Source organism: Callorhinus ursinus, unplaced genomic scaffold (genome assembly GCF_003265705.2).
Source record: "Callorhinus ursinus isolate GAN/ISIS: 27379988/994484 unplaced genomic scaffold, GSC_fseal_2.0 scaffold6, whole genome shotgun sequence".
NCBI classification, from domain to species: domain Eukaryota; kingdom Metazoa; phylum Chordata; class Mammalia; order Carnivora; family Otariidae; genus Callorhinus; species Callorhinus ursinus.
The window spans coordinates 71,817,849-71,842,036 of NW_027397068.1; the positions used below are offsets into that span (position 1 = coordinate 71,817,849).

Sequence of the window (24,188 nt, forward strand, 5' to 3'; positions counted from 1 at the left end):
AGAATGGCTCTTGATTAATGATTTCTGAGAAAATGGTGAAAAAGTACCTGGCTGCCTCTCAATCTCCAAAATTGGTTTGTCCAATTGAATTTTTATGACCCCCAGAGAGGTACTCTCAAGCAGGCTCCGCTGTGAACTACTGAGTTACTATCTTCACGAAAGTGTTCCTTTATTGTAATAATCTGGCAGCCCTAGGTTTCTTCGTCTTTTATGAAAAAAAAAATAGTCATCTTATGAAAAACATTTTATAGAGGAATTGTTTGGGTTTTCACTTTCTTTGGTGCTAAGAAACAGGATTTGTGATGTGGGGCAGAGAGATACGGAGCGACTATGGGGATTTAGGGTGGATGGTTGGAGACGATGTGTGGCAGAGGCCGAGACCTAGGTGTCGGAGGCTTTGCACTGGAAGAACCATCCAGATACACGGGGATGTACCCAGTCAAGGCTGGGCAGCCCAGGGACCCCACATGTCAAGCCTGCACAAGGAGAGGGCTTGGTTTGCCTTCCCTGGCAAGTAGGGGCATTTCTGAACTCCCAGCCAGGGACCGTCTGGCCACTTGGCAGGAGCCCCATTTGTTAAATAATAAAAGCCATTGTTTTCTGTGTCCCTGCTGTGGCCAAGTGACCTGAGCTATTAGAATCCTCTTTTACCAACGGGGAAACTGAGGCTTAGAGAGTATTCAGAATTACAGCTCTAACTCACGATGGACTGGCAGTCCTTCACAAGATTTATGGTCATGGGACTCCCGCAGAGGATTTTTAAAAAAACAGACTATGATTCAGCAGGTGTGGGTGGTACCCAAGGGATCCCCGTCTGAGACCCCTCTGGTAGCAAGTCAGTAGACATGGGTCATTGCGGAGTTTTGTCCGTATCTGCTGAAAGTTTTGAAAAGCTCCGTGCCCTCTCAGACATTTTAAGTTCATATCCCAAATCACTCATCGTTAAGTTTAATTAAGGTGTTTTGTACTAAACAGGTAAACAGATAGTTCACATTTTATGAAATTAGGCAAAGATGAGGACGGAGTATATTTTAGATACTATATAGTTTGATTTTTAAAGTTTTAACTACCTGATTTAACATGCAGGCAGAATCTCAAAGAAATCGCCCCCAATTTTTATCCACTGGTTTTTACCCAATATATTGTGGATATTTCGGTTGTCCCGGAAAACTTCCCAGATATATTGAAGGGAAGCCACGTCCCTCATCTCGTCTAGAGTCTAGAAAGCGATCCTCCAGGTTTTCTAGGCAGGGCGCTCCGCGGGAAGACCACCGTAGGGGGCCTGGGAAGGTGCCCGGCGACACCGGATCTGGGGTCTGTGTCCGTGAGGCTTGGGGGCTCAGGAGAGGCGGGGGCAGCCGCACAGCCTGCTGGGACCGCCCTGGGGGTGGAACAGGGCGCGGGGGGAGAAGATCTCTTTCGAAAAAGGGATTCGGTCAACCAAAAGGAGTCGTGTTTGTCGGCAGGGGGCCACCGTGTTGCGAGGACCCTTGAGAGGCAGGCCCCCTGCACGGGGTGGATGGGCCACACTCCGCCTGAGGGGGCGGCCGTGGGGGACGGGCAGCTGCCCGCCTGGGACAGTCCACGCTCAGGGGAGCAGGGGCGGTGCCGGGAGCTGGCAGCCTCGGCAACTAACTGGCCGTGTGGCCGTGAAGGGGACAACGAGACAGACTGAGCGACTCTGAGGGCAGGGTCAGACACGGACCGTGGGCGCCCGGATGGCTTGGACGGTGGAGCGGGCGACGCTTGATCTCAGGGCTGTAAGTTCGAGCCCCATGGTGGGCGTAGAGATCACGTTAAAAAAAAAAAATCTTTTAAAAAGAAATGGACCACGGACTTGAGGGAAACCGACTGAAAATCAGCCCAGGACAGTAGAGGGATGTGGCTTCTGACGACAATGGGCACGGATAGTCCCAGAGGGAAGAAAAGGAGGGGCAAGTGGGGCCTGCAGCCTGGCCCCGAGGGGGCGTTCGCAGGCCTGTGTGTGGGGGAGGGGGCAGGCAGACGCAGCTGCAGGCCGTCCCTGCTGGGGAGACCGAGGGAGACTACTCTGCTCCACACTACTCTGCTCTGTTACAACTGCTCCACACACCCGTGTCACTCCCCTCTCGGCCACCAGTGGACGGGCACAAACGGGGCGCAGATGGGTCTCAGGCAAACCAGTGTGGCCACTCTAAGTGGGGGTGAGGACTGGCAGTGTGACAGGTGGTCCCCGGGAGGAGCCAGGACGCCAACCCCAGCAGGGAGCTGCCCAGCCAGGCCTGGGCGTTTCCCCTGTAAACTGTCGATCGCTAACACTGACCTCAGGGAACGCTCCTGGAAGCTAAGGAGCAATGTAACCAAAAGCCTAGCACAGAACAAGGGTTCAGTAAAGTGTAACCTTTTTTTTTAATTGAGAAAATCCAATGAGTAGGCTTGGAACAGGCTCGCAGGGGCTGAATGGAGTCAGCAGCTCTTGGGAAGCCTGGCTGTGCCCTGGCCTTCGGGAAGGGGCTGGGGCACTCTCACCCAGGGCCTTTGGCCTCTAGTCCCCGTGGGGGCGGGGACCCACCCTCGGCTGGAACGGGGGTGGGGGGACAGACTTTCTTGTCCTCTTGCTGTGCTGAGGCTCCTGTCGGGGGACAGTGAAGAAACAGCTCCGTGTGACCCTGAGCACGAGATAGGCCTGGCATCGTCCGTCTAGGCAAAAGCCCATGCTAAAAACTCAGGCTTTACATTAAAAAAAAAAAAAAAAAAAAAAAAAAAATCCTAGCTTTCAGTATCTTTGAAAAGCCCTGGCCAGGCAAGTTCGGTTCCTAAGCTGGGACCCATCTTGGCTTCATTTGGATGGGGCCTTCCCTCCTTGCCTGGGGCACAGATCTGGATTGTGGGAGGGGGTCTCTGTAGCTGCCCAGCCTTTCCCCCAGGCTGAGTGCTGGCTACGCGGTTGGTGGAGGAGGTGGTTCTGTGTTTGAGAAAGCAGAGACCACCTCCCAACCCCTCTCCAAGCTGCTCGGCCCACCCTGACCACACCAAGATGCTGGCTCCAGCCTGCAGGAGGAAGGCCCCTGTGGCCCGGGTCCCCGGAAGCTGTGGGTCTCCAGAAGCTGTGGGTCCCTGGAAGCTGTGGCCCCAAGGGGCTCTGGACCACCCCCCCCCACCATGCCCCAGGGGGCTATGGGCCCTGGAAGCTGTGGGCCCTGGAAGCTGTGGGCTTGGGGAGCTATGGGTCCCCAGGGGGCTGTGGGCCCTGGAAGCTGTGGGTCCCGGGGGCTGTGGGTCCCCAGGGGGCTGTGGGCCCTGGAAGCTGTGGGCTTGGGGAGATGTGGGCCAGGAACCCAGACCAACTGCCTCTGCTCTGTCTTTGCAGTACCAGGTGGAGCCCAGCCAGCTGGGCACCCGGTGGCTGCAGGTCTCTGTGTGGCACCTGGGCACGCTCACCCGGAGGGTGTTTCTTGGAGAGGTGACCATCCCTCTGGCCACATGGGACTTCGAAGACAGCACAACACAGTGTTTCTGCTGGTATCCACTGAGGGCCAAGGTGAGGTCTGGTTTGGGACTGGGCTACCCCACCCCCACCCCGAAAACAAAATTCCCTTTTCAAAGGGGTTCTGGAAGAGAAAACCTACCCGGGAAGCCTTGGACCCAAGACACCACCACGTGCTTGCCTGGCTGGGGCTCTTCAATAGGAACTTCCCGGGGAGGAAAGGCTCCGCGTCAGGCTCTCCTGGGTGGGGGAGGGAGCTTTCCCTGCTCAGGTTTGCTCAAGTACCTGAGAGCCCCTTCCTCACTGTAGCCTGAACATCAAGCCTGGGTCAGGTCTAGGGGGTTGGGCCTCCTGTGATGGCCTTGTGGGCCCACGTGCGCCCCTCCCCAAATTCAGGGTCACTTGGTTGCAGCAGGGGAGCCCTCGGCTTCTGCTCCTGCAGCCGGAGGCGACCACGGGCGCCCTGCAGCCTGCCCCCAGTCATGCGGGCGCGACTGTGGTTGCTGCACTCCTGCCCCAGGCCCTCCCAGAGCAGAAATGGCTGAGAACGGCGGCCCGATGCGGTCAGGAGGGCCAGGGCTGCCGCCACCCGCAGGGACTCAGGGCAGGGCGCGGGGGCGGCCCGGAGAGGAGGCCTGCTCGCAGGCTGTGCTGGTAAGAGGAGAGCCTGGGGAGAAAGTCTGCATTTCTTGGAGCAACTGCTTTGCACTTTCTGGGCCAAGATCCAAGCACAGAGCGGAGAGGGGACCGGGGACGGATGAGATTAATAGGGGTGGAGGAAGCGTGGGCTCCTTCATCTCCTAAGAAATGACCATGCTGTGCCAGTCCCACCAGCCAGAGGCTGAGGCGTTCCCAGGCCTGGGCCAGGTTCTGTGCGCTGTCTCACCTCCGCGGGCCTCTCTGAAGCCAGGGGGGCTGATCGGCCGGCTCTCGGATTTCCAGCTACTGTCGGGTCAAGCCAAGGATCGCCTGCCGGGGAGCCGCCCTGCCCCACCTCTCCTGCCCCTTTCCCTCTACACTGCTCTGCACGGCCCCGGCGTCTGCATCCCGCACCCGTGCCCCCCCTTCTCAGAGCCCGTCCTCAGACGTCCATTTGGGACGTCTACTTGGAATGCTTTCCTCTAGCCACGGTCAGCCCAAGACTGAGCCGAAATCCCACCTCCTCCATGAGGGCTTTCCCGAATCTCATTTTTCGTGATTTTCCCTGCCAGTGTGCTTTCCCCCACGATCCGCCCATCTGTTCCCTCTAGGGCCTTGCTCAGGACAAGACCAGTGGCCACCGAGGCTGCTGGCGAGAGGAAGAGGAGAAGGTGCCAGGCTAAAGGACGTCCTTCCTAACACCGGCTAATAGATAGTGACCCCCCCTGGCTGGATTGGGAGTATCCTGCTTCCAGGCCTGCCCCCTCGGCCCTGACAGGAGGAGCCCATGGGGTTAGCGCAGGTTTGCGGAAGCTGAGGGTAGAGACAGCTTTATCTCATCTGGCACCCGAGGGCCAGCCTCCTTCCTGGGAGGCAGCCAGGAGCCCATGAAGAGACACTGCGGAGCAGACAGGGGCCGGCCCCCCCCTCTCCTAGGAGTCCTTGCGGAGGCCACTGACCTACAGGGGCTTGATTTTATTCCCTTTCTTCGAAGAACACTGGCTGTGTGCAGGTTTTCTGAGGACTATCCTATGGGAACGTGCCAGGGCCTTTGAACCCCTCACCTCCTCAAGGGATGGGGTGGGAATGGAGAGTCCCATCAACAGGAGAGAGACCAGTCCTGCCATGGCCGTGTCCACTCCACCCCAGGGCACTCCCCAGCCTGCAGAAGCTTTGCAGGGGTGAGTGGGGGGTGGTGGTGGAGGTGGGGCACTTATGGACAGAGCTGGGGCAATCAGAGGAGCCCAGAAAGTTCCGGGGGCTGAGGAATCCTGCCTCTGAGTTCTGTCTCTTGCCCCCAGGCAGAGAAACTTGAAGACAGCATTCTTCCCAGTAATGGAGAACTTGCAGTCCGGGCCAAACTGGTCTTCCCTGCAGGGCCCAGAAAGCTCCAGGAGGCCCAAGAAGGTAGGTGGCCTCCAGCCCCATGACTGTTCATCTGTCACCGTTTCCCAAGCCTGGAGCAGCAGGTGGGTTGAGGACTTCCTTTCTGCCACCCACTAATCCTGCAATGCTCCAGTAACTTTCAAAGATCTGTGAAGCTCAGCCTGGAACGTGGGTTCTTGGAACCTACGGTTTGGAAGGGAAATGAGGGAGCAGAGCAGGCCAGGCCTCTGATGCCCACTGTACAGGGAGGGCTCTTAGGACACCAGCTCTGGGGCTTTCCTCCCAGGGGGCTGGCTCAGACCGTCTCCCTGGTGCAAACCGTCCCGCTGCCGCCCCTCTGGGAGAGGGAATGCTCCCATGCTCGCCTGCGTTACAGTTGGGGGTGTGGCTCCTTAGGAACAAACCTAGAGTGCATTTTGAGGCGCTGGGGCCTGCAGGGCCGAGTGAATGTACCCCTGCTCCCAAGTTCTGTGAGCTGTTGCCCAGCAAGAGAAGGCATCAAGGACAGGCTCTGGAGGACCTTATGGGAGGTCTAACTAAGTGAAATAAAGTGGAACGTACGGAAGAGAGGAGGGTGAAGAAAGAATACACAATTCTGTGATGTAGTTAGAGATCTCTTATTTGCCTGAAGAGGAAAGTCTGCTTCCAGAGCTCACGGGGCCACCGGCATCTGCAGTCATTGCCAGCGCCCTAGAACACGTCTTAGGGCCCCTACCTCCCCCAAAACCACTGCCCGCACTTGACCGCAACCTCTACAGCATTCCTCTCCTTGGATCCCTCTTTCTTATCTTTGTAGCTTCCCAGGATTTTAGTGAGCCCTCCCTCCTCCCACCATGCCGGCCTTGCAGCGGGACGGCACGTTTGCAGGGCCAGCGGAGCCTTCCCACCTGGATTTGCTCCTCTTCCCATCTGCTGTTCTTGGGCTCTCCAGGCTGTCACACACCCTCCCGCTGAGCTTTCAGATTTGGGGTGGTGGCATTGCATGCTCTGGGCAGAAGTAGGGCTCACAGCAAATGCCAGCTTTTCTTCCAGGGACAGATCGGCCGTCCCCTAACGGTCAGCTTTGTTTTGTCGTGCTGGGAGCCAAGAATTTGCCCGTGCGGTCAGATGGTACCCTAAACTCATTTGTTAAGGGGTAAGTATTATATTTAATCAATTGTTTACTGATAATCTGTACATGCATGTGGCATGGTCTTAGAAAGTACAGCAAACACCAGGAAGTGTAAGCCATTCAGAACTTGTATTTTAGCTTTCCCATGAAAATCCAATGTAATGTGTTCAAGATCTCCAAGAATTCATGGGATTTGGACCTGCTGAGACTAGATGTGGAACACTGTATTTTAACCTGAAACCCAGATTTTATTGGTTCTTGTTACTACATCAGTATTTTCTGACTCAAAACAGCTTGGAAAAAGCAGTGTGGCTGGTACTATTCCCTTGCCTTCGCATCTCCTCTTGGATTAACAGTAAGGTGGGCTCTGCTTAGGTCATTCTAACTCACTACCAGCGTGTTGGTGTCTCCAAAAGCAAAGCAAACACCATTAATTATTATACAGAATTGCTGCAGCCCTGGGTCAGTGACATGATGGGAAACCCTGGCTTCCCATGCCAAGATCTGTGTTCTGTCCGCAAGCTGCCATTTCGTAGGACCTCGGGCAAGTTACGTGGCCCTTCTGAACTTGTCTCCTGAGAACAGGGTTAAAATGAGAGAATGTGTGTGCAAGAGTCCTGGTCCCTGGAAGCATGTAGGTGCTCGGCCTCCCAAGGAGGGGGATTAAGGCAAGGGCCATGTGGCCTGGAATCCCAAATGACCCTTCGCATCTGGTGCAGAATTCAGCCCTAACTCTGGAACATCCTAGCGAGAGGTCACATGGCCGATCTTGAGATTTGCGTTCTTGCTCCTGGCTTGGAATTTTTCTTTGGGAGCGGATCTAGCCCTTGGTCTCACGATGGCCAGCACTGCAGCATCGCCAGGGCAGGAGGTTGGGCCAGCAGTCCAGAGCCACTGTCTCTCCTTCCCGCAGCTGCCTCACTCTGCCAGACCAACACAAACTGAAACTGAAGTCCCCAGTTGCGAAGAAGCAAGCTTGTCCCCAGTGGAAGCACTCCTTCGTGTTCAATGGTGTGAGCCCTTCCCAGCTGAGACAGTCAAGCCTGGAATTAACCGTCTGGGACCAGGCCATCTTTGGTGTGAACGACCGCTTGCTGGGGGAAGCCAGGCTCGGTTCTAGTAAGTCTGAGAGATTTATTGGGCCTAAGTGGTATGTTTTGTCCTTAGCGAAGATCTTACACGGTGACCACTAAAAAGACAATTATGCTTCCACGTTGGCAGGTGATATAACTAGCTTGGAAACAGCCTAACTCACTGTTAAATGGAGATTGCGACATCTAATTCTTACTCTACAAGGGAGTGATAATACAGCCAAGTATTTCAACAATTTATATCAGATTTAGATCTGCTAAAGAAACAAAAATTACAGGGTACAGTTATTTGCTTTTGTTTCTGGCGTCAATCATAAAAGGATTAACTTCTTCAAGGAAAATATCTTAATCCAAACAGATGGCAATTCAGAAAGTATTTCATTAAGAGTGGGACAAAAGGGCGATGCTTTTCAGCATTGCTCAACTGGGGTGCTGGTGGCATGGTGTGGGGGACAGCCCTTTGTGGGGAGGGCTTGCACACCCTGGCCCCTACCAGTGGTGCCCCTCGAACACTGTGCCAACCAAAAATACCTGCACACATCTCTAGGACCTCCAGTGGAGGACCTCTGAAGACAAACCAGATTCAATGTTCAATCAAAAGGAACGTTGTCCAGAGATGCCTGTGGGTGGCTCAGTCGGTTGAGCATCCAACGCTTGATTTCAGCTCAGATCCTGATCTCAGGGTCCTGGGGTCCGGCCCTGGGTCTGGCCCCCTGCTCAGCAGGGAGTCCGCTTATCTCCCTCTGCCCCTCCCCCAGCTTGTGCTCTCCTTCTAAAATCAATGGGTAGATCTTTAAAGATAAGCTAGAAGGAATATTGTCTAAGGACACACACCCCCTTCCTATAAGGGAGTCCTGTCTTGTCTGCATATCTGGCCCCAGGTCTGAGGCCACCCCACCAAACCACAGCCATTGTAATGTGTTAAGACTGTCAAGTCCCCTTCTTGAAGAGCCCACCCCCCGCAAACATGTTTTCTCCTTTCAAACTATGGGAAAGAAGGCAGCTTTGGGCTCTTGCAGCTGCACAGCATTTAGGAATGAATGCCCGAGTGTGTCCAGTTCTGAGTATGGTGTTGGGTGGGGGTGGTCTTGCTCTTCCTCACCAGTGGTTGGCATTTTCGTATGGTCTTGAGGTTAAAAACACTTTAAAAGTTGGTCCTCATTTTAGAAAGCTGAGAAGAGGGCTGGTAAGGGGGTATGCCTATCACCCATTACTAATTAGTCACTTCACTCCCATCACAGAGGAAGACGGAGCTGCTGGTGAGGACTCAGGCTCACCGTCAGAGCGTCAGTGGCAGAAAGTTCTTTCTAGCCCCAATCTGTGGACAGACATGACACTCATCCTGCACTGAAGCCAGGGTTCCTGTCTGTGGCGAAAGGGTCAAGTGTCGCTAGGCCTGACAGTTAGCTGAAGCCGCGGGCATGGACACTCACCCTCTGCAGCTCTGTCCCAGAGCCCGAATGTTCTTCCACATCCCTGTGTAGAGCACTTGTTGCTATTGTATAAATAAAGAAGTCTCAGTTTGGTTTTCTGTGCTTTGAGACATGTGGAAAATGGCCAGATTTCAGTAAATGTTCGTTACCTCTGTCCCCCAGCACCTGTCAAACACTGAGGATTAGAGCCCTGTTATATGCATTTGAAGAACTAGAGCCTGGTTCTGCTTTCTGGAGGGGCTCCCCATGCAGCGCCCAGGTCCACCGGAGAGCCCGCAGGGCCCCCGCCCCCGACACGCGCCAGTACACAGCCACGGCCACCTCTTGTCTTGCACAGCTTTTATTTCTCAGGTCTGTGGTGCAGGGCTCACCTGCACACGGCTCTTACCCAAGCATGAGAAGGAGCCGGTGGAGTATGAGAGCTGACATTTTGACAGGTTTTTAAGGATGCGGTAGAGAACTGGTGAGGTCAGAACAGGTTCTTCTTGTGGAAACAGAGGGGCTTCGAAGAGTCCCTCTAGAGCTGGAGTCTGGATGAGCCAAACAGCGTGTGTTTTTCAAACAAGCTCGGACAGAAAACTGAAATGCGCACAATTACAGGCACGAGGGCACTCAAAGTAAAAAAGTTTTTTTTACAGATGTGATTACAGCTGTTAAGCCACCTCCTTACTGCCCTCACTTCAGATCAAGTGCCGTGGTTACAGGGTTTTTAATACATAATTCTTTTATTCTGTAAAAGGTAACAAAATATACAGAATGAAACTTTCCTTTTAAACTAACGTTACAAACCCATTGTCACTTACATATAAATACACTTCTCTACAGCTGATCATTAATTAGGTGTGAGTCCAACAATGCCCTCTGTTAAGCAACCCCCCCCCCAAAACCAACAAAAGTTTATCCAAGGCTGGAGTGTCCTCCCTGCACTGTTGATCCTGAACTGAAAGAGCAGAGAAGAAAAATCACCGTGTGCATGTGTGTGTATGTGCTTTAGACCGTCTTCAAAATAATTTTCACCTCTCAAAACATAAATATACAAAGACGGATCCTTCATGGAAATCAAAATCAATTTGAGCTAATTTCAGATGCAGAAGAAAGTATGGCACGGACTAGAAGCCCCGATGTGGTTTTACTGACGCTGAACCTCGTGTCTCACATGTGCCAGCATCAAGTCTGTTACCCAGACTTACAGGCATCTGTCCTTAATTCAGTCAGTCCTGCTGTAAGCACAAACAGGAAGTGATTCAATAACAGCAATAAAAAAAAAAAATCAGGCCTGTTTGACACTATGATACAATTGGGAAAAATAAACCAGGGAAGCTTCCACTGACCCCAGCCCCAGAATAGTCCCACTGCAATAACTACTCTCTTTTTAAAGGAACTGGAATATGATGGGGGGTGGGGGTCCTAGATTCAAAGAACTACAAACACCAGCTTCAGAGATTGACCGCGACCCCCCCGCAAGCCTGGCCATGAGGCCCCCACCCCTGCCCCAGTCCTGGCCGGGCCTCACATGGCCTCGAACTCGTCGATCCGCTGCTTGGTGTTGCCCTGCCGGATCTGCCGCAGCGTCTTGTACTTGTCCCGGCCTTGCCGCATGTTCTCGTTGTGGATGATGTCGTTGTGGGTCCTTTTGTTCTCATCTCTGGCCTGGGACAGCTCATTGGTCAGGGTCTGCAAGGGGAAGCAGCTCTGGTCAGGTGTGGCCCAGGAGCAGCGGGGAGCTGGGTGGGACGGCTCCCCTCCCCCCAACCCCCGCCCGGGCCACCCCCGCCCGCCCCGGCGCCCTCACCATCAGCTGCCGCTGCACCCGCTCGTTCTTCTCGGCCTCGGTGATGCGCTTCTCCTCATTGCGGTCATCCAGGATGCCCTCGCTGGAGAGCTCAGCGCTATAGCCCGTGTACTCCGTGCCCTCGTCCTGCAGGTTGTCCTGCACGTGGTAGCTCACCGGCTCGTAGACAGGGGGCGGGGGGGGCGGGGGGGCTGTCATCACTAGGTGCAGCTCCTCCTTGGTCTTCACCAGGTCATCTTGGGCTTCTTTGGCCTTTGAAAGCAATCCGTACACAGAACCCAGTGTTGAGACCATTTTCGGGAGAATCCCCTTTTCAATGACAAGAAGGCTTCTGCGCCTTCTCCCGGGCGGGCTGGACGCATGTGGCCTGAGTGGCACAGAGTGGGGTGGGGGGTGGGGGGCGCGCATGGCTGAGGAGAAGTGTCCCCACGCAGCATTTGCCCAACCTTCTTCCGAGTCTGGGGCTCTGGATCCTGTCAATAGTTCTCAACTGCGCTCTCAAGCACAGAGGCAAAGTCATGTCAGGGACCTTTTTTTTTTTTTTTAAAGAACCATAACTTCTTTTTTTCTGTTTCTAATTCTAGGATATGTTCACTGTATGTGTTTTTTTTGGGGGGGAAAAGGAAATTATGAAAGAAAGAAAAACGCTCCAGCCATGAGAAAATGCCACTGCCCAATATTAAGAGTACAGCCTTGTTCTCCTTCCTCGTGCGGCCGCCATTTCTGAGGCTTCTCGCCGCCTGGCACAGTGCTCAAGCACTGTCCTGCCTGTTGTTACCCCTAAACCTTCCAGCAGCTTCTCTTGGGTACACATCCCTAGTCATGCCCACCTCACTGCCATTCCAACCTCGGAGATGAGCTTAGTTTGAACCTGTTCTGCAACCAGCTTTTCTCAATGAACGCTTTCTCCAAAAACCTAAGGACAGAACCAAGTCCTTCACGCACAGCCTGTGTTCAGGGAGTGCGGCGTAAGAGTGGTGAGGAGGCGCCCCAAGCGTCCCCAGAAGGGGCCAGTGCAGATGGCGAAGCATGGGCAAGGACAGGTGGGAGGGGTGGGGAGCGGCCTCAGCTTGGCAGAGGTCTACACTGAACATAACCAAAGCTCCCCTGGGGACCGTGCTTTCCTGGTGGGCGTGGGGGCTCAGCTGGAGAGACGGGCTCTCTGGACACTGCACTGGAACATGGGTCTCCCAATTACAGCTACAGTTTATTCAAGCTCTCTGCAGGGTGGTCCCCAGAACCTTATAGGGTGGCTATTACTCCCCATCTCTAACAAGGAAACGGAAGCTCAGAGAGATTAGGACACTTGCCCCATACACAATGGATGAGAGCAGAGTTGGGAGCCTTGTCCCCGGTCTTGAGACCTCCAAGTCCAGATGTTTCCATGGTGCCATGCTGCATACACCAGTGGTCAGGAGAGATAGGAGGTCTTGTTTGAGGTGCTGTGGCCTGTTGCTGGGAGCACCCACGTGACCAGATTAAAAGCTAGCTCCTGATGGGGGTTGCATGATGGGGCTCAACGGTTTGGGGTGGCCAGAACAAGTGGGTGCAAATGAACAAGAGGCTCCTTGGTCCCTGCTACTCCAACAGTGGATTCCCCAGTGCACAGAGCAAGCCTATTCCTATGTGGATTTCAGCCTAAGAAGCACAGCTGGGATTGGCAGAACATTGCACAACATCCTGAGCCTTCCCCTGCGACCCCTCCAGCCTGGCCCCAGGCCGTCTTCCCCGCCCTGAGCACCTGCACCTGCAGACTCACCCTGTGCTGCCACTCCTCCACCTCGTCCTCCTTGCGCCGCCGTGCCTCCTCCAAGAGGGCGATCTTGGCCGTGTACTCGGCTAGCTCTGCGGCCTGGTGAAGGGCACGAAGCTGAAGTGATTTCTGGGGTCTTTGGGGGAGAGCCCTTTTGCAAATGGACAGCCACATATTTTGCTCGTCCCCACCTCCTCCCCATTCAGCAGTGCCCATGGCTGCCCACCGAGTCCTCAAGGCCATGCCTTGCCCAGACGCCCACGTCTGGCCTCCCGGATCGCTGCACCAAGGCCGCCTGAGCCACCCCCCGCCGCCAGCACAGCCCCTCCCACCAGGCTTTCCTCCCTCGAGCAGATCATCTTACAGCCCCGGACACCATTATAAGGCAGGTGTCACTTTTTGGCCCCCCGAGGCAGCCTCTCAGTAATTCAGCACTGTGCGACTCTGGGAGCCCTACCAGCTGCTCCTGGCTCTTCATCTGATCTGCAGCCTGCCTCTGCAGCTCCTCCTTGGCCCGCAGAGCGGCCACGCGGTCAGCCTCCAGGCGCTCGGCCGCCTCCTGGGCACGCTGCCTCTCCTCCTCCAGCTGCAGGGCTCTCTGAATCTGGTCTGAGAGTTCTAGAGAGAGCACAGGGCCCTGAATTCCCAGCCTGGATGCCTGGCATGGGATCCAGGGCGGGACTCACAGCACAAGCTACAGAGCTACAAACTCTGCTTCTACGGACAACAGAGAGGAAAGCACACTGTGGTGCGTTCCCTGCTGTGCATACAGACAACGTCCTTGCGGCAGTTATAAACTGCTAGAGAGGGTTTCCCCCTCCCCCGGCCAGGGCAGGTTGGCAGACATGCAGAAACCACACCACTCACCCAGTTTTTAGCTTATAAGACAGGAGGCAACGTAGCATGGTTTGGGCACTCACTGGCTGTGCGACGTCGAGCAAATTAATTTCCCTGCTAAACCTTAACATCGTCATCAGGAAAATGGGGATGACTCAGTACTAACCTCAAAGGAGTAAGGGAAAATTTAAAAAAAACAATGTGCATAAAGCACTTAGCACAAAACCTGCACAGCATCAAAAGTATCAAGATAATCAAAAGATTATCTTCTAATCCAAACACCCCTGGTCAGCTCTCAGCCTCGAGTCTCTACCGTGGCTGCTGTGTTAAGCTGAGACGTCCCCGGCTGTGGGTGTGCTGATGGTCCATCTACTCCTCGCTGTGGAATGCACCCCTGCATGCATAAGCACTGGGCACAAACCCACCTTTCTCTGCCTTCTTGGTTTTCTGCTCGTAGTCCTGCAGCCTGAGCATCAGCTCCTCCTTCTCCCGCATCATCTGCTCCTTCTCTCTCTCCACGGTCTCTCTCCTCTTCTTCTCGGTCTCCAGCTGCTGCCTGTTACAGGGCGAGGGGTGGCGCAGGAAGGTTTAGGCACACACCTGCCATGTCAACACACATCGCCAGTGCCCAGTCCAGGCCCCAGGCCCCACCGCCGGATGGTATGGACTCAGGAGGCAGCAAGAGCAACCCCGAGCACTCCCCTCCCGGGCTCTGCCACCGCCCAGCCCAGTGAGGCAGCCCCGAGTGGGTCCTTGGGCCCCACGCAGTAACTTCCAAAGGTCCTCGCCCCCTGAGGCTCCACCCGTGTTTGCTAGGTGATGTTCCCCTGGCGCCTCTGATGGAGGACAGTGCAGGAAGGGCCGTCCTAGGGCCCGAGTCTGGGAGAACACTGCCCCGTCCTGCTGGCCTCCACCCTGCTCACCGCTCCAGCTGCTTCTGGTGCTTCTCCTCCCGGGCCTGAGCCTTCATCTGCTGCACCTCGATGGTGTCGGGCTTCCTGCGGCGCATATACAGCTCATGATTCCCCATGCAGAGCTGCAGGATCCGCTTGTTAATGCGCAGGCGGGGGGCATAGAACACGAAGTCCTACAGAACAGAACAGGGTGGACTCTAAGCAGGAGGAACGCCTTCCTTTGGCCTTCTTCATCCAAACCCAACTTCACAAAGTTCTAGATGATCTTTTCCAAAAGGACAAATGTAGCAGAGTATGGGGCCAAAAAGGGACTTCAAGGAAAAGCCACTGACTCCAAATGACCGGACAGAAAGTTCCTGGTGCCGTGGGATTTGGATTCTCTGGGACAAACAGAGCAACTATGTCTTTGTGGGTGTGCATGTGCACACACCCTGAAACCTTTGGTAAAGCTTCTCTGAGGCAAGAAGTCTTGCAGCCTTGGGAAACCCGGGACTGAGGCCCAGCGCTGCCTGATCTTCAGGCTGACACCCTCTGGCCCCGCCAGCCAGAGAACCACCGTCCCCCAGTTTTGCCTGGGGAGAGCAACTTCTATTTGCGTTTCTGGTCTCCTCTGCCTCAACCCTGGCCTCCCACACGGCCACCAGTGCATCCATCGGGTCACTAGTGGACGCGTGATGCCAGCCTGGTTAGTTCCAGGCCCAAGTACTGACGCTGTGGCTGGGCACGTGTACAGAGTCCGGCCTGGCAGCCCCAGCCTACCCCTGTGCACCTGAACTGCACTTGCATGCCCGCAAACCTATTTGCTCAAAGCAGCCCTGCTACTTGGGATGTCTTGTCCAACCCCACAGACCCGAGGACCCCGGCACTCGAGGACATGGCACGGAGGCTCCTGCTTCCGGCTTAACTGGCACACCTCCTGTGCCCCTGCGCTCCATGGGGGAGCCAGCACGTCTGCTGACATACTTGGTTTGGTCTCTATCTTCCCCTGGATGGGCAGCTCCCCTGACAGCAGGGCTGTGTTCATTCATCTCTGTATCCCCAGGACCCAACAAATGGCCTGGATTTACTGGGTGCTGCAGTTTACACAGCACTGCCACGTCTTGAGCCTGTGACCTTGAGTAAGTCACTTCCTTGGAGTCTGAACACCTTCAGCTGCATGGTGGGGAGGACAGTAATCTAACAGGACTGCTGGGAGGATTAACTCAGACACTGTTTGTCAGCAGGACAGGAGGCTCACTCACAGACTGCTGGCTGCCTGACGAAACCGCTAGGGGAAGAAGCTTCTTGAACCTTAGGACTATGGCTGGGACGGCACACGGCCTTGCCTCCTGGTTCTTGCTACTGCTGCGATGAATGCAGGGGTGGGAGAGGAGAGAGGGTTTAGAAACTCTTGTTTCAAGTTATTTTAAAATGCGGGGCGCCTGGGTGGCTCAGTCATGAAGCATCTGCCTTCGGCTCAGATCAGGACCCAGAGGTCCTGGGATCGAGCCCCGCATCGGGCTCCCTGCTCAGCGGGAAGCCTGCTTCTCCCTCTCTCGTTATTTCTGTCAAATAAATAAATAAAATCTTAAAAAAAAATAAAATGCCAGTCTGCTTCCTCTTCTTTTTTCCCTTTCTCTTCTCAGCTTGGGGCCCCTGGCATCCAGATTCTGACCTCTGGAACAGGGACAGGGCGGCTGAAACAAAGAAATAGTGTGACATGCTCCACAGCGACTTCTGAAACCAGACACGCCAGGGAGCTACCCAACACACCCCGGAAGGCCCTACGTAGCTTCTCGGTTTTTTCATTAGTTCCAGAAATGCTGGACAGACAGTACTGTCAAGCCCGCGAGCCCATGGAGTTCTTGGGTGGAGCTTTCGCACACTTGTTATTAAGTCATCGGGTTTCCCAGGGAGCGTCTGCAGAGCTGAGAGAAGCACCACCTCTATTATGTAAGAGAAAACAATCTTTTGTTACGGCCACACAGGCATGCTACCAGCGTAGGTGTTGACTGTGGCTCCTAAGCATTGCAAAGGAACTCTGATTAGCACCAACTCCTCCTTAGAACAAGGTCAGTTTAAAAAACCATCAAAGGGCAGATGCTTCAAGTAACATCACCGCAGCCGGTGGGCCTACAAGGCCTGCACACGGCTGGGGACAGCGAGAGCAGGAGGCAGAGGACATTTCCTGGGCTGCCTAGTCTCAGACTTCAAGTTAAAAACAAAAACTGAAACCACTATTTACTTAAGGATTTCTAAGTCCAAGTACCCAGCCCAAGCCTCCTAATGCAAAACCACAACACCGATGAGATGTGGGGCAGGCTTTCTAAACTCTGACAGAGACAGATCTTAAAAAAAAAAAACAAACTGAAACTCGAGGCAAGAGGAAAGCTCATGGAAATGAATCCAAGTCCCTAAGAATACAAGAGAAAAGGAGATGGGAAAGTAGCCATAAAGTTGTCGAACAACAAGCTCAGGAGCCTCTAGGACACTCTCCCACCAGGCCCCACCCCGGGGCTCCCTTTGGCTGAGGGCAGAGCTGCTCCCAGGGATATGGCAGTTCTTATAATAGGTAGCTGCCCAAGAGCCTTCTCCCGCTTCCATGAGGCCACAGGAACAAAAGGCCCTTTTCTGAAGGAGACAGAGCTGTTTTAACCCCACACAGGACTACTGGGCAGGCTTGGAGGATTCAGTGTTTCAGGTCCCATCCCCGCAGTACCCAAGCTGGCAGGAGGAGAAACTGGCTTTTCTATGGGAAATGCCTGGTCATCAGGAGCATGACAGGACAATGGCTCATTTGTGAGTTTGCCATGGAAACTGCCCAGGGTCAGGGGTGCCCTCCACAAAAGTTAGCCCGAGAAAAAGGAATCCCAAGCCTCACTTATGAGCCAACTCGGACCTTTGGGGTTTCCCTGTCCATCTTGTGGAGAAATGTGACTTTCTGCCGCCCCAAGTGCAAAGCCTGAACCCGGGAAATGCCAGAGGAAGGAAGGTGCACAGCGAGCCTGGTGAGGTGCACAGGGCAACGGGGACTCATTCCCTCAAACCAGCTCCTTGTGTGGAACCCCCACCCCCAGGACAGGAGTCTGACAACGTCTGCCCCCTTAGTCAGGCCTTCCTGACCCAACCATCTGAACAGCCACACTGCCCCCCGCTTCTCATCGCCTCATCCTGGTGATTAAATACAGCTGCACTGTGGAAGTCACAGCCAGAAAGCCCATCACTTGTGTTCATGCATCTCTTCCACCAGCATACAGACTTTATGAGGGTGGGAAGCCCACTGTTCCTGCTGCACACACAGTCCTAGAATACAGCTCGACTCGTAGTATGCAACCGACACATGCTTCTCTCACCTTGTTTTTTCTTTAATCAATGGCTCCACATAAAACTAGTATATAGTAGAAGTATGCTCAACTAATTCAACCAGAAGCATTACAACAGCTTTTGCTTGGAATTTTAAGATTAGGACAAATTCTGCAGCTTTTCAAAAGCTAAACTTATGCCAAAACGCACACACAACTTAATCCTTAAATAGTCCAGTCCAGTCTGCTTCTGTTGGTCACATGTCTAAAATAAAAGTTCTGAAAAATGAGCACCACCCTGTGAGCAGACAGCAGTCTAGCCAAGGCCCTCAGGATCTTCTCGCTCTCCTGACTGCCCCGATCTCATGGCCCACGTTAACGTGGGCACACTGTGACCTCCGGGCTGTGGTGCTGAATGTTAATGTGGCCTGTTTCCACGGAGCTGTAGAGTCTGTATTAAATGCTGCTTTAATTGTCAATAACTGTGCAACTACCCATGGCTAGAAGTCAAAGAGTTTACAAACAGCAGGAATCGTTTCCAATTAAAGGAGAAAATACTTCCATGAACAGCATCAAGCGTTCTGTTTTTCACTTATGCTGGACTAATCGGCCTGTGGGGAGGAGCATTTGGACAGTAATGCCACTTGCTGTTCCACGTGGGGTACCCCTTGCCCCAGGGGGCCCCAGCCCCGGAAGGCTCCAGATGGCCCCGGCCTGGACCACAGCCCATGCTGGCCTCTCTAAGCCCCACACCGTAACCAAGACACCAAGTCCTTTCCAATCTATAATTCTGGTATATCACAGCAGCCTCTAAGGAGGAAGAGATTATTCTTCAAATGGCATTTTTCTTTAAGAATCAGATTTCTGATTAGAAAAGAAAATCCTCACCCGTTCCATCACACTACAGTATGTATGTATGTATGTCAAATTTTCTGAGCAATCAGCTGAAAATTTAAATGTCAGCAGAATCTATAAAACTGAAATGAAATTTCTGTTAACACACCAGTCTTTGCAGTTACTAGTTCACAGCCCAGATTCTTCAAACTCCAGGAATTGAAATCCCATTTCTAGCCAAGCCCTCCCAGGAAGACTGCCCCACCAGTCTCCTCATTGTGAGGAGCCACTTCCCACATCAGCCCCAACGAGAAGGCACCTGCAGAAAGAGCACTGGAGGGGCCAGGAGGGGATCAGAGGAAAGCAGAGTTGCACATTCTTGGAAGAGAAGGTGAGGCACAGAGGGACCGTGGGGCCCGGCAATGCTCCAGACGCAGGTCTGACTCTTCCTAACATGGGTAAGCTGCAGAGACAGCTCTGAAAGCCAATGCCGGCCCCTGAGGCTTGTAAGCAATGTCTGTGCCCCAGCTGGCTTCCAGGGGGGTGCAGGGGTGAGGCCCCCTACCCCAGGTACACCTTCTGGAGGTAGGCTGGTTTTCCAGAGGAACATGAACATTTCACAAGCCCAGAAATGCAACATTTTGTGAGATGCTTATCATTTGGCAAAGGTCAATGACTCAGAACTGCCCTTTCCTTCATAAGGAATGAAGACCACTTGAAAGCTCGGGGGACACAGCTAACTGCTGAGGGACACCTGGGCCCCTGTGTACCTCTACGTCAAGGGATCCTTGAACTTCAATGTAACCTGCTGGCAGTTCGTTTATCCCACTCCCCCCACCGCCCCCCAGTGCTTGTCATACAGAGAAATCTGTTATCCTGAAAACACACGTGGCTGTAAGAATGAAAAACTGTAACCCCTCGCCTGAAATCCACAGAAACTTACAGGTGCCTTCTTGTCGATGGGCTTAATGACAAACTTTTTGTCATTGAAAGAGATGTTCCTGATCTCACTCCATGGAAAGCCAATCTTTGGGGTCAACCTGAGGTTAAAAAAAAAAAAGGAGGGGATAGTTAGGTGTGTGCTTAATTTTTTTACTTCAATTTGAAAAAAATACAAAGCTAGCCCAGGAAGCATAGTATTTAATATAGGTCATTACCAGAGGTCCTACCCGTGCTGGGTAAGGTCAGGTCCAAGCTCTAGGAAACCTCCACAAGCTCATTTATCCTAAGTCTTCCCAACCTTGCGCATCCCCTGTGCCCGGCGCACCCCAGCCGGCAATCTCAAAGTCAACTCCAACCCCAACGCAGCACACCCCTTCACCCGGTGAGAGCTCACACAGCCATCTTCTGGAGTCTGAGCCCGTCCCCAGAACCGCACGTCTAGTCATTAGTCTGACGCATTTCCCTTGTCGTCAACCCACTCCTCTTCCAACTGCCAACACCCTCCCCAGGTTCCACAGGATGGAATCCAGGGGCCTCGACTTAGCATCCAAGAGCCTTCTAACCCAGCCTAAGCTTCCTGACACCCAGGCTCTCACAGGCCCACCTTGCCTGAGGAACTCCCTTCTCCTCCCTCCCCTTCAGGAACCTGCACCCTTCAGAACGGCTCAGCCTCCTTCAACAACCTTGCCCCTTCTCAACCTGTAGTCTCTTGTGCTACGTGAACATTTTTTCAATTCTTCCATTCTTATTTGCTCTTTGAGGACCAGGCAGGTAAGCTTTCTGATGGCAAAGATCATGTCGTGGGTTTTCCAGGCATGCTCTAGTCAGAGCGGCTGCTCACCAATGGAAACAGAAAAGCCCGTGGGGTGGCTCCAGTCCACTGCTGGAAGTGGGGTAATAAAGTCCCCTACTCTTTTCTACTGTGGTCTATTTCCCCCTCACATCTGTTAGTATCTCCTTGCTATATTTAGGTGCTCTGATGTTGGGTGTGCATATATTTACAACTGTTCGATGTCCTTGAGGAGCTGAGGGCTTGGAATGGATTCTGCTCTTCTGGGTCTCATTTAGTGCTCTGTGGCATGTTCACCTGGCTGGCCAGACACCCTCCCCTGTCATCCTCCGACTTCTAAGACAGCACTAGGACTACTCACCCCTAAGGAAAGCCCCGGTACTGCTCACTACTGGCTGAAACTCTGGCTCTTTGGCATCCCCAGGGAAGTTCACCATATGATTTCAAGACCACATTGCTCTACTTAACCTCATGACTCCCACCCTATTTTTTCAACACATTTTACTACAGACACCATTCTAGAAGTAATGACAGACCCTCAAGCCACCGAAGATACTGCCATCAAAACCCAACCTTTCCCACAGTCCATAAAAACTTTCAATTTAGGAAATAAGCAGGAGAACCTATTGCCCTACCAACATATTTAATAAAAAACTCATGGGCAGTGTAGGTCTTGCTATGACAACCTAAGCCAGGCCAAGTTGGTGGGGTGACTTCTGAAGGCCAAGAGAGGACACCCAAGCCCCACAGACGGCTCTACAGGGACAGAGTGGTTCTGCACCCCCGGAGGAACTATGTCAGGGCGCTGGCCACACCGTGGTTTTAAACATCAATCCTTTTTGGCATCCGCCTTTTACAGCTGTCCTACAGGGTCACCAACGCCTGCTGAGACACATCTGGCCAACAGGCCTCACAGCCAAACATGCAAGGGGTTTGCTTTACTATTGACCAGAGAGGTCATTGTGTCTGCAGGCCTCTGAGCACTGGAAGGGAACTCAGGATAGCACCTAGTCCCACTACTGACCGTAACCCGTGTCCTTATCTGGAGCGGCCGGAAGAGCACCAATAGGTAGGCGTCTGTTTGCTGCTTCCGAGCACCTGCCTCCACGGCACAAGAGCCCTTCGCGCTCGTTTCTCAGCTGGGCGGCTACAACCGCAGCCAGGTTTCCAACTCTCCAAGTGCCCAGGAGGCAGGAACTGGGCTCCTAGCTTTATACGAGGTTCTCAAAACACTGTCGATCCTAAAAGCCCTCGACCTTCAGGTTAGACAGGCATCTTTCTTTCAGGGTCGGGTGTCCTGTCACCACGGCCTCCAGCCCTCTGTTCTGTGGAGTGCCTGTAAAGTTTGTCTTTTTAAGACTCTGGAAGCTCATATAACAATTTACAGCCATTCAGATGCATGAATGCAGGTCAGAGGCCCACAGTTTTTTAAAAAGTGGGATTCTCCAATAAAAGGGACCGGAGCTCTTTACAGAAATAGTGGATTCCTGGGCTGGAGCAGGGAAGTACAAGATGATCCTGAAACATCTTGAGGTGCCACTAAATAAAGAAGTACTCAAACAATAATGGGATCAGAGCAAAAGGGCACAGGAGCCAACTTGAAGGGGATCCTAAAGGCAAATCTCAACAATCTGAACAATAAAATAGTAATAGATTTATAGCCCAGAGGATAAAATATCCGTGAATCCATATTAATACAAATAACTGAATAAATGAAGAGAAATTGGCTGTGTTCAGTAGACAGATACATGTAAAATAAATTTATAAAAAAACCACTGTTTCTCAAAAGCTGACTCCTGAATGGATGCTAGAATAGATGAAATATGGTCCTCGAAATACACTTAGGACTACAAAGTGTCTTAGGACTACACAAAGGACTACAAAGGTAGGAACTCCACAGAGCAGTCTGGCAGAGAGTGCCTCGACCAGTAACCAGAGTTAGCACCACCGGGAGGGAGATTTCTGACATCACATGCTGCCTCACGAGAGACCCCGGGAGCACAAGGCAGACTCCTGTGGGATTCTGGCCCAAAGAGCAAAACTCAAATCTAACTATGAGAAAACATTACACAGATCCAAGTTGAAGGACTTTTTTTTTTTTTTTTAAGATTTTATTTGTTTGACAGAGAGAGACACAGCGAGAGAGGGAACACAAGCAGGGGGAGCGGGAGAGGGAGAAGCAGGCTTCCTGCGGAGCAGAGAGCCCAATGTGGGGCTCCATCCCAGGACCCTGAGATCATGACCTGAGCCGAAGGCAGACACTTAACAACTGAGCCACCCAGGCGCCCTCAAGTTGAGGGACTTTCTAAAGAGTTAATGGCCATTATGATCTTCCAAAGGGTCAAGGTCATGACAGACTGGGAAGAAGGTGACTAAGTCCAGGTGCGAGTCTGGGCAGGATCCTGGGGCAGAGAAAGGTCATTAGCGACAACTGGTTTAAAATGGAAATTGGGTCTGTATATTGTTCACAGTATCATGTCAGCGTTAACTTCCCGACGGATACCTGGACTATGGCTCTGTCAGATGTTACCACATGGGGAAGCTGGGTAAAGGACAGATGGGAATTCTTTGTACTTACTACTTTTCAAACGTTTTTAAACTCTGAGATGATTTCAAAGTGAAAAAATACATGGCTACAAAATTTAAATTCAAAGTATGCAGCTGGGGGTAATGATGTTTTTCGATGTCTTTACCCAAGTCTGGATTTTACAGGCACATATCGGTCTAAACTCAGCAAGTTTAGACTTAAAGAGCACTTAAGAATCGTGCATTTCACCTCAAAAGACAAGACATACTGAGCTCTAGTAAATAATATGCATTTTGGGGACAGTATACAGATGTTTGCAATTTACTTTTTAAACAGGTCTGAAAAAGAGAGGGCTAGAGGGTACAGTGACGTGCAGCTGGGGAGAGACGAAAAAGCTAAATGCCAAGGATAGAATCTTTGTTTGAAATTTTTCATTAAAAAAAGTTTAGAAAAGGTCTGGGGTGGGATGGGTTGGAGCTCACTGCAGACCACACAGATGGCTCTGCCTACATTCTTACAATGGAAGCAAAGACACTCATTACTATCTGCAGGGGCCAATGTAGGGTGCACCCCCACCACTCTGCAGGGCAGGCATGTGAAGGAACTTTCCCATGTGCCCCTCGTGTGCGCCTGCTGCCAGCCATGCTTAACCAGGCACCATGCTTCTCCCCTGCCCTCCCGCACGTCCACACGCGGAGGCCAAACTCTTCTCTGCCAGTCTGAGGTGAACTTTTAAGCTTCTTACTCTCCGTGCACTAACTGGAGTCCCTGCAACAGTCTCTGTAAGAGATTAGGAGGGTTTTTTTTGAAAATTCTGTTCCACGTTCAAGTTAGGGTCCCAAGGGCCTGAAAGGAGAGAAGAAACTGACAACTGTGATCTTGGCTTATTTGATAAAAGAAAACTCACAGAAATCAAAGAACTGTCTTTTGCTCTCCTCTCTTACATAGATCAGTAACCCACTAACACGAGAGCACAGAGCTATAACGCACACCTAAGGGAGGGGGAAAAATCAGCATTCTGCCCATTAGCATAATTTTAGTTTTAGAAACTGGAAATATAAATGACTGGCTTATCGGGACGCCTGGGTGGCTCAGGTCATAGTCCCAGGGTCCTGGGATCGAGTCTGGCATCGGGCTCCTTGTTCAGTGGGAAGCCCGCTTCTCCCCCTCCTTGTATGTGCACTCTCTGACAAATAAATAAAATCTTTAATAACTGGCTTATATTAAAATGTTATGATATACATGTTACATACACTATTATAGTTCACCGTGTTACACTATGTACATTAGAGTAGGTATACGCTGTACACGACGACCGCGCTATAGAGTGTACTGTGAGAGAGCACGGTGACGACAGAGCGTGCCGTGAGAGCGCGCGGTGACGACAGAGCG

At 52.7% G+C, this 24,188-nt stretch overlaps 2 protein-coding genes across 8 annotated transcripts in view; one reads left to right on the forward strand and one right to left on the reverse strand.

Annotated features, from left to right (window-relative positions):
• SYTL3 (synaptotagmin like 3) overlaps positions 1-9,249 on the forward strand; it is an 89,689-nt gene extending 80,440 nt beyond the window's left edge. For 5 of the 7 annotated variants that reach the window (XM_025866397.2, XM_025866401.2, XM_025866399.2 and 2 more), the window contains 5 exons: positions 3,350-3,520; positions 5,407-5,512; positions 6,512-6,626; positions 7,516-7,721; positions 8,935-9,249. In XM_025866397.2, coding sequence (XP_025722182.1) covers positions 3,350-3,520; positions 5,407-5,512; positions 6,512-6,626; positions 7,516-7,721; positions 8,935-9,044 — 708 coding nt within the window. In that variant the 3' untranslated portion in view covers positions 9,045-9,249. The other 2 variants (XM_025866404.2, XM_025866405.2) reach the window with 2 other exon arrangements.
• A 201-nt stretch (positions 9,250-9,450) lies between these two features.
• The window catches only part of EZR (ezrin), a 49,274-nt gene continuing 34,536 nt past the window's right edge, over positions 9,451-24,188 (reverse strand). The window contains exons 8-14 of the mRNA XM_025866406.2: positions 19,481-19,577; positions 14,432-14,595; positions 13,934-14,064; positions 13,129-13,289; positions 12,678-12,770; positions 10,919-11,170; positions 9,451-10,800 (exon numbers count right to left, since the gene is read on the reverse strand). Coding sequence (XP_025722191.1) covers positions 10,636-10,800; positions 10,919-11,170; positions 12,678-12,770; positions 13,129-13,289; positions 13,934-14,064; positions 14,432-14,595; positions 19,481-19,577 — 1,063 coding nt within the window. The 3' untranslated portion in view covers positions 9,451-10,635. The remainder of the gene's footprint in view (positions 10,801-10,918; positions 11,171-12,677; positions 12,771-13,128; positions 13,290-13,933; positions 14,065-14,431; positions 14,596-19,480; positions 19,578-24,188) is intronic.